General features: G+C 43.5%; 1 protein-coding gene across 10 annotated transcripts in view; it reads left to right on the top strand.

Annotated features, from left to right (window-relative positions):
* Window positions 1-1937: 1937 nt before the first annotated feature.
* The window catches only part of DEPDC5 (DEP domain containing 5, GATOR1 subcomplex subunit), a 92970-nt gene continuing 85925 nt past the window's right edge, over window positions 1938-8982 (top strand). For 7 of the 10 annotated variants that reach the window (XM_067700141.1, XM_067700138.1, XM_067700133.1 and 4 more), the window contains exons 1-5: window positions 1938-1994; window positions 2853-2970; window positions 6383-6470; window positions 6865-6911; window positions 8381-8466. In XM_067700141.1, the coding sequence (XP_067556242.1) occupies window positions 2913-2970; window positions 6383-6470; window positions 6865-6911; window positions 8381-8466 (279 nt within the window). In that variant the 5' untranslated portion in view covers window positions 1938-1994; window positions 2853-2912. The other 3 variants (XM_067700132.1, XM_067700136.1, XM_067700135.1) reach the window with 3 other exon arrangements.

The following is an 8982-nucleotide window of genomic DNA, read 5'->3' as shown; positions in this document are numbered from 1 at the left end:
ATCATATATATATAATTCAATCCCCTAAAAGTCGAGAAGAGCCAATTTCCTGACAAATTCCATGCTTTTGGTGACATTTACTTGGCACTTTAAGTTCTTCTAATTTCAAAGACTTAACATGTCCCTCACCTTGCTTGGCCCTCAAACACCTTGTGAAGGAGGAAGAACACGTACTTTTTATTCCCATCTGTCAGGGGAGAAATTTGAGGAAAGAGAAGTATCCTGTGCAAAGCCACACAGCTAAAAACAGGCAATCCTCCATGTGGTTGTAGCACAGTGATTGTACATTGTAGAACGAAGGCCATTGGCTCTCCAGTCTGGGAGCTACCCCCTCCAGCCTTCCCTAACCCCTAACTTTGACCAGCTTTAGACTTTTTTGGCCACATGGCTTGTGGGATCTTAGTTCCCTCACCAGGGACTGAACCCATGCCCTCGGCAGTGAGATCATGGAGTCCTAACCACTGGACCACCAGGGAATTCCCTAGGCAATTTTTTAAAATCTCAAAACTCGTCAAGGTTTTTTACAAATTTTTGCCAAATTAAAAAGTGAAATATTTGTATTTCCAAGATACGACACACCAATCTCTCAGGAGACAGAATCAAATTCCCCTGAGGGCCAGGGACAGCGAGTCCCCTAAACTCTGGGATGGAAGGACTTCAGTTACTGAAAAACAGCCTGGGGGATCTGGGTGTGCCCCCCGAATTGGCAACATAAACATGTATTTTATATTTAACATTTTATCCTTGACAGGTTTTGCAACTGTTGCAGTCTGCTTGATTACATGTTTTTCTTTACTATTAAAAAATTACAATTAGGTCTTCCCTGGTGGCGCAGTGGTTGAGAGTCCGCCTCCCGATGCAGGGGACATGGGTTCGTGCCCGGTCCGGGAAGATCCCACATGCCGCGGAGCGGCTGGGCCCGTGAGCCATGGCCGCTGAGCCTGCGCGTCCGGAGCCTGTGCTCCACAACGGGAGAGGCCACAACAGTGAGAGCCCCGCGTACCGCAAAAATAAATAAATAAAAAAATAAAAAATTGCAATTATTTAAGAGTTAACTTCCGAATCGAATCCTTCACTCACTCCCTAGTCCTTCTGTGGTATGTGATGCTTTTTTTATTTCAACATTCAGAAAATTTCTGAAAACGGTTGGTCAATTAGATGGAGCTGGCAACTTGCCAGCAGCCCTTGGCCAGCTTCAGGCACTGCCCACACAGCTCTGATTTTTAACTCGAGAAGAGAAAGATGTCCCAACAGATAAGGGCTTAGGCTGAACCCTTGGGTGAGACACGAGGTTGCTGGTTAAACGCTCAGCCTTCGGAGCCAAGTTGGACTCCACTGGGTCAAGATCTGTCCTTGAAGGAGTTTGGTGTCCTCAGCCTGTTCCCCTGTCTGTGAAATGAGATAGTATATGCCACCTAAAAGAGATGTGACGATTACATAAGAATGTCTGTGACAGCTCTGGTAGCTATTGTTAACAACCAGAGAAGCACGGAACACCACTTGGGGTTTGGAAGGATTTGAAAAGCCCCTCAAGTGGATACTTCCCAGCAGGGGCCATCGCACGTGCTTAGCCCTTTGCATTTTACAAAAGTTCTCCCAGAAACTCTATTTTGTGCCTCTCAGTAGCCCTGAGAGGCCTGGTGAGGGTCCATAACATCGTTTACAGATCCGGGGACATTCGCCCGAGTTTGCCCTGTTGAGGAAATCACTAGGTCGGAAGAGAACCGCTTGTGCTCGGATCTATTTCGGAACGTCTGGAGGAAAAGGACTTCCTTTCCCGTGACGACGGCCCTCAGGCTCGGGAGCGGGAAACGCAGGTGTGCAGCCCGACCTACAGGGCTCACGCGAGGCCCCGCCCCCGGCACGAGCCCCGGATGGGGAAGTGGCGCGGACACCGAGACGAGGCGGAGGCCCGGCCAGAGCGGCCCAGGGCGGGTGGGCGGGAAGGGGGCGGTGCCCCGGGGCGGAGCCACCGGAGCCGCGCGGCTTCTCAGGTGAGCGCTTGGTGGCCGGGGCGGGGCGGCTGGCGCCTGCAGCTCTGGCTCGGGATCTGCACAGGCTCTGCGGGCGTAGGCGGGGCGTCCCGAGGAGGCGCGGGGGCCCTGGCCAGGGTCCGGACCCCGGAACCCCGGCCTCAAGCGGGAAGGGGCTCCGGAGCTGCGGGTGAGTGGAGCTGCCCGCCCGGGGCCCGGGTTTGGGGAGCAGGAGGAAAGGGGCCGGGGCCCAGGTTCGAAACCTGGCCCCACCCCCAACCCCCTGTGTGACCTTAGGCAAGTCTCTCTCCGTCTCTGAGCCTCCGTGGCTTCAGCTATGAAATGGGGGTGGAGGGTGCGGGGAGGAACCACTGAGAGTTTGTGCAGATGGAGGTTTGGGTAATGAGCCTTCCTCTGTTTACACTCTTCTTGCCCAGGACATCGATGGCGAAACGTGAGCAGTGGGAATGCCTCTCTGTCTCAGAGACCTTGGGCAAGTCCCTTGCGCTGGCTCTCACTTTCCTCATCTACAGATTGTGTGCCTAATCTCTTTTAAGATCTCTTTAATATTTGGGTGTTATTGGTTTATATAGAGGCAAGGTAATGAATGCCTCATTCACTCCAAGTTTTCCCTTTAGGGTGTGATAAAATATCTTCTTGGAGGTTGGACTAGACCCTGGCCCGAATTCCCTTTCGTTTCCAGATTCACTGGTTCTGTTTGTTCAACGTCCCTCCTGGTAATTGGAGGAGTGATTTCATCCGAGGGTTGGTGCCACCTCTCAGCTGAGCAAGGGCAGTATTTTCACTGCCCTGAAATCAAAGAGCAGTTGCAAAGAAAAGTCTGACATTCCAGCCTTTTTGTTTGTGTTTCACTGGCAGGGAGGCAAGATGATTTCTCTCCCCCAAGCTTGGAACAGCTGAAGGAAACAACAGTACAAGATGAGAACAACAAAGGTCTACAAACTTGTCATCCACAAGAAGGGCTTTGGGGGCAGTGGTCAGTATTGATTGGTCTTAGGGGGGTTGCGTAAGTTGGCCGAGGTTCTGATGTGTCCGGTGCCTTGAAATTTTCAAACTGACTCGTGACAATCGAGGCTAAGCAGGTAGCTTAACTGAGTGAAGCAGCAAGTGATACTGTAGTGGGGAGAGTAGCAGGCCCCTTCTAGAAGCATTTGCATCCTGCATTTTAACAAACTTTGTGAATATTGCCGGCTTACTACTCTTCATTTGTTTTTGCTTTTTAAATGTTTTTATTAATGTATAGTTAATTTACAGTGTTGTGTTTCAGATATATAGCAAAGTGATTCAGATATATAGATATATATACCTATATATAGATTTTTTTTTTAGATATTCTTTTCCATTACAGGTTATTACAAGATATTGAATATAGTTCTCTGTGCTAGGTCCTTGTTGATTTGTTTGTATCTTTTTATTACTTATTTACTGTGTATGTTCTGCAAAATTCCAGTATGCACTGGTTTGGCAGATAAGAGAAACTTATGTTTAATGAAAGAAGTAGTGGATGTGCATAAGACAGGTATGATCAAAGCATGAACCTTTGCCTGGCTCTGAAGCACGGTGAGATGGGGCAGGACACAGCATCTTGTCCTGTGTTAAACATGAATCCGGGTATCAGCTCTGCCTCTAACTTTCCCTGTGACCTCAGGCAAGCCCCTAGTTTACCTTAACTACAAATTCCAGCTCTTTAGAATAATTTCTCCATTTCTCTTAGCACCTTGAGTCTATAAACCTGTAGAATAGGAAAGCACCTACTCATATGATTTTTTTTTCTTTCGTAAAGGAATAAATTTCCCTCTGTCCTAACAACCTTATTTACTTCAGAAATTAGAATTAACAACACAGTGAGTGTTTTTAAAATTGTATTTTAGTATGTATTTGCTCCTGTGTTATATATGTATAAGCCACCCAAAGGCCAGGACTGCCAAAAAGGGAAAATAATAGTTTCTATATCATAAGGTCTTACGGGAATAAAGTAAAATGATGTATGTATAGTATTTAGTAGAGTACCAGGCTCCTTCTACCTGCTTAATAAATGTAACCATTGTAATTACCAGGAAGGATATACTAAGCATTGCTATATTTAAAACACTATTTCTGCTAAAACCACAGTCTGTTGTTAACACTGTACTTTGTATGCAGCTGAAGCTGCCTAAACGTTTGTGGAGCAGAATTGAATGCACAACAGAAATAACTTTTGACAGAGGAGGGAAAGATACAAGGCTACAGTATATACAGTGTATATACAATGTATGCGAGTCTTCTTTTTCACGTGTACAAGACAAAGGTAGCTCTGTGCTGTACCCAGTCTGCTGCAGGACTATAAAGAAAAATAAATAAATAAAATACATCCAGCAATATTACTCAGTCATAAAAAAGAATGAAATACTGCCATTTGTAGCAACATGGATGGAAGTAGAGAATATTATGCTTAGTGAAATAAGTTAGACAAAGACAAATACTATATTATATCACTTATGTGTGAAATCTAAAAAATAATACAAATGAATGTACATGTAAAACAGAAACAGGGCTTCCCTGGTGGCGCAGTGGTTAAGGATCCACCTGCCAATGCAGGGAACAGGGCTTTGACCCCTGGTCCGGGAAGATCCCACATGCTGCGGTGCAACTAAGCCCATGCGCTACAACTACTGAGCCTGTGCTCTAGACCCCAAGAGCCACAACTACTGAGCCCGAGAGCCACAACTGCTGAGCCCGCGTGCCACAACTACTGAAGCCTGCACACCTAGAGCCTGTGCTCTGCAACAAGAGAAGCCAACGCGATGAGAAGCCCACGCCTGCAAGGAAGAGTAGCCCCCACTCACCACAACTAGAGAAAGCTTGCACGCAGCAACAAAGACCCAATGCAGCCATAAATAAATAAATAAATAAATTTATTTTAAAAAACAAACAGAAACAGACTCACAGACATAGAAAACAAACCTGTGGTTACTGAAGTGGGGAGGGACAATTAGGCGTATGGGATTAACAGATATAAACTACTATATATAGATAAGCAACAAGGATATACTACATAGCACAGGGAATACACTTGTTATCTTGTAATAACCTATAATGGAATATATTCTGCAAAAATACTGAATCACTAGGCTGAACAACTGAAAACTAACACAATATTGTAAATCAACTGTATTTCTATGAGTAAAGTAAAAATCAAATTTAAAAAATACATCCAAAAAAAAAAATACATCCAACAAGTATTTATTAAGTACATACCTGTACCAAACATAAAGATTTTGAATATGACAAGGTCCCTTCTCCCTACGGAGCTTTCAGCTTGATGAGACAGACATGCAAAAAGGAAATGATAAAATGGAGCAGGAAGGAATATGTGTTCAGGGAGCTTAATTCAGACTGTGGAAGTTAGGGGAAGACTTCATAGAGGATTTGGTGTACATCTGTCAATGGAAACAATATACAAAAAAAGCAACTGTGGGATTAACCCAGTACTTCGCTTTCCTAGGCTGAATTTTTGTTGGGTCTGATTATATTTGAAATCTGGACATACTTATTTGTCATGGTTTTAGCATAACTGAAGGCCATGTCTTTCCCTAAAAGCTAAAACAGAAAAAAAAAAAAAATCACCCTATCTTTATGATCCTGAGTTTGTTATATTTGAAAGAATTCTCCCCCACCCCCAGTGGGGGGCAGGGGTAGATAAACATATGAAATCACATTCTCCTTATATTTTAAGGGTCTCATTGGACTCTAATGTGAACTGATATATGAAGTTTTCCCCTGATCAGGTGCTGCCCTCCAAAGTCCAGGGTGTTTTCTCTGGCTTGATTTTCATGTGTGAGAGGTGGTTTGTTTAGGAACCCTGGACTAGTAACCAGTCCTGGTGTACTGTTACTAGCTATCTACCCTTTGGCAAGTTGCTTTATCTCCTAGGTCATTTCCTTGCTTCTGCTAGATCCAAATATTTATTGTGAGGGTCACATTCAGACAGTATTTTTAGAAGTTCTGCGAACACTGTAAATAGAAAGGATTTTGCTGTATGTGGGACCCCGGCTGTTTTGTTCCTGGCATATGCCAGATACATGCTATTTGAGGGAGTCAAGGATTGCCGCAGAGACCTAATTCCCAAAGAAGAAGAGTTACCCTCTCCTTGGGAGCAGTGGGCTAGTAGGAAAAGCTCTGGAGACAAAGGTTCCCGAACACCGGCCCCCTCAACTACTCACTAGCTCTGGATTCCTGTGCAAATCCTTCAGTTGAGCTAAATCTCAATTTTAAATGGAACTTCATCTTGCGAGATGGGGTCATAATACCAAATGATGGGGTTGTAAGGACCCCGCGTGAAAACATACACAGCAACCTGCTGCCCAAGTGAGTTCTTTGCTGCCTGAGATGGCTGAATTGTCTTTCAGATGATGAGCTAGTCGTGAACCCCAAAGTGTTTCCTTACATCAAGCTTGGAGACATTGTGGAGATTGCTCACCCCAACGATGAGTACAGGTGAGCTTCCGACAGGAGCAGGGAACTAACTGGGCAGCCCTCTCTTTCCAGGTGATATTGTGTCTAAGGGGATTGAAGGGGAAGATGGCTCTTTGCCTTTGGATAAAAATGCTCCTGCCCTCCAGGATTTGATAAACCAATCATCTTTTAAAAAGTGGTCCATTCTTTTTGTTTTTAAAGCTGAGATGACAACGCTGAACAATTCTGTAGCATTTATCCATTTCCTTTAATACAAGTGCAGGGTTTGTTTTCTAAGGGAACTTTCTCCAATTGTTGTGCTGCCAGTTAGAATATGTCCAGAGTGATCTGTTTGTGTTTTGTGGGTGGTGAAGAAAGCTGGTTAGTTACTGCTGACAACATCCCTTCTCTCTGTTGCTTTTCTTTTTTTCCCCAGCCCTCTGCTTTTGCAGGTCAAGTCACTTAAGGAGGATTTGCAGAAAGGTAAAAATTCCATCTCGCTTCTCTAAGATTTTTACACTTTACTGTTTGAGAAACTGTAAGAAACCCCTCTTCACAATCTCTGGGAATGAGGGCACAGTACTTCTCTCCTTATCAAATTGTGTTCCTGCTAAAAAAAAATATTGTCAGATATCAAAATTGCCAAGGAATCTCATTTGTTAGCATCTTGAGGGCACTGAAAAAACTACATTTAGAGTCAAGAGGACGGTTAATCTGAATAGGTGAAGCTTTACACTTAAAGATTGTTGGCAAAGCATGCTTTTCTCAATATTATATTTTCTTCACAAAATATTTAAGTACCTACTTTGGGTTGGGGCAGGGGAGGAACATATATTGTTGATTACCTGCCACTTGTGCAAGGCACTGTGCTGGGAGCTGTTTGTCATTTTTTTTTAAAAATTAATTTTTTTTTTTTTGCTGTGTTGGGTCATCGTTTCTGTGCGAGGGCTTTCTCTAGTTGTGGCAAGCGGGGGCCACTCCTCATCGCGGTGTGCGGGCCTCTCACTATTGCGGCCTCTCTTGTTGCGGAGCACAGGCTCCAGACGCGCAGGCTCAGTAGTTGTGGCTCACGGGCCTAGTTGCTCCGCGGCATGTGGGATCCTCCCAGATCAGGGCTCGAACCGTGTCCCCTGCATTAGCAGGCAGATTCTCAAGCACTGCGCCACAAGGGAAACCCTGTTTGTCATTTATCTTTCTTGATTTTCCCACCAACTCTTGAGAGAGTGAGGAAGCTTTGTCTTACCGGTATGAGTGGGCTTGCCTGGAGTCAGTAAGTGAAGGAGCCAGAGCAGTGATTCTACTTATTCATTCTGGATCCAAATCCTTTCTTTTTTCCTCTAATGACTATACCGTACTGATCAAGGAACTAAAATGTTTATTGATAGCTAATAAAGTATTTCCTTAACTGGCACTTAAAAGAAAAGGAAAAACTTTTAATTTGCTCTAAAGGATTTTGGTGTCAACCACTTCTTTTGTTATTTTTTAACTTGTTGGGAAAACAGTCAGTAAAATCTAGACCCTGAGTGTCCTTCTTACTCTTACCTCATCTCCTGCCACCTGTTAAGTTTCCTACTTACCAGACTTAAGGGCTCATTGAAAAGTTTATTTCTTCCTTAACTACCCCTGCTACTTTCATTCCAAAAGAATGATTTCCTCTTCTGAATTTTCACAACCCTTCGAACTTTCTTATGTTGCTTCTTAATTTCTTTCCTTTCTCTCTCTCTGTCTGTCTCTATCTCTGTCTCTTTGTATTATTTGTTTGTCTCTCTCATTTTTTAATTGCTTGGGTTCAGGTCTTATTTCACCTGAAAAGCAGAGAACTCTCTTAAGTTTTAAGCTGTTGAAGGCTGACAGCATGTCTTGCCCTTGGCAAAGGATGTTGTTTGTTGAATGTCTGAGTAGTTATGGATTCAAATATATTTACCTGATCCAGGTTCCTTCTCCCGTTTCAGAAACTATCAGTGTGGACCAGACGGTGACTCAAGTGTTTCGGCTAAGACCTTATCAAGATGTGTATGTGAATGTCGTAGACCCTAAGGTGTGTCTTTGTTCTGGATTTGAATATCTTTTGAGGAATGATTAATACCCTTCCTCAAGATTAGGTCTCTAAGGAAATAATGAGTTACTTAAGTATAGTGTTAGGCTATTAAATATGTGGTCATACATAGGTCATTTAGATTATAGGTAGAATGTAGGTTGCATTTAAAATCCTCACCCCTTTTTAAAAATCTTGTCCTAAAAAGATTCTGTATGTATATGTGTGTTTGTGAAGCTAAATGTAAAATTTTCTATAAAAATACTAACATTTCTTTATGTGTTCTTTTTTTTCTTTGAGAAATGATGCTATAAAATTAAGAGGTAAAAATCATTGTCCAAAAGATATTGTTGACATTATCTAGGGAAATAAAGCCCACAGTTCAATGTCGTGTTTGTGTGCCAGAATCAAGACTAAAACACAGAATCACTACTCTGGTGCCCTTTGCACTTAACCACACATGATACAGCAGCTATAGTATCTGTTGGAGACTTACCTGTCCTCCAAAGCCTTCTTGGG

The sequence above is a fragment of the Pseudorca crassidens genome, chromosome 12 (genome assembly GCF_039906515.1).
Source record: "Pseudorca crassidens isolate mPseCra1 chromosome 12, mPseCra1.hap1, whole genome shotgun sequence".
Classification (NCBI taxonomy): domain Eukaryota; kingdom Metazoa; phylum Chordata; class Mammalia; order Artiodactyla; family Delphinidae; genus Pseudorca; species Pseudorca crassidens.
This window is presented reverse-complemented; position numbering and strand designations above follow the sequence as displayed.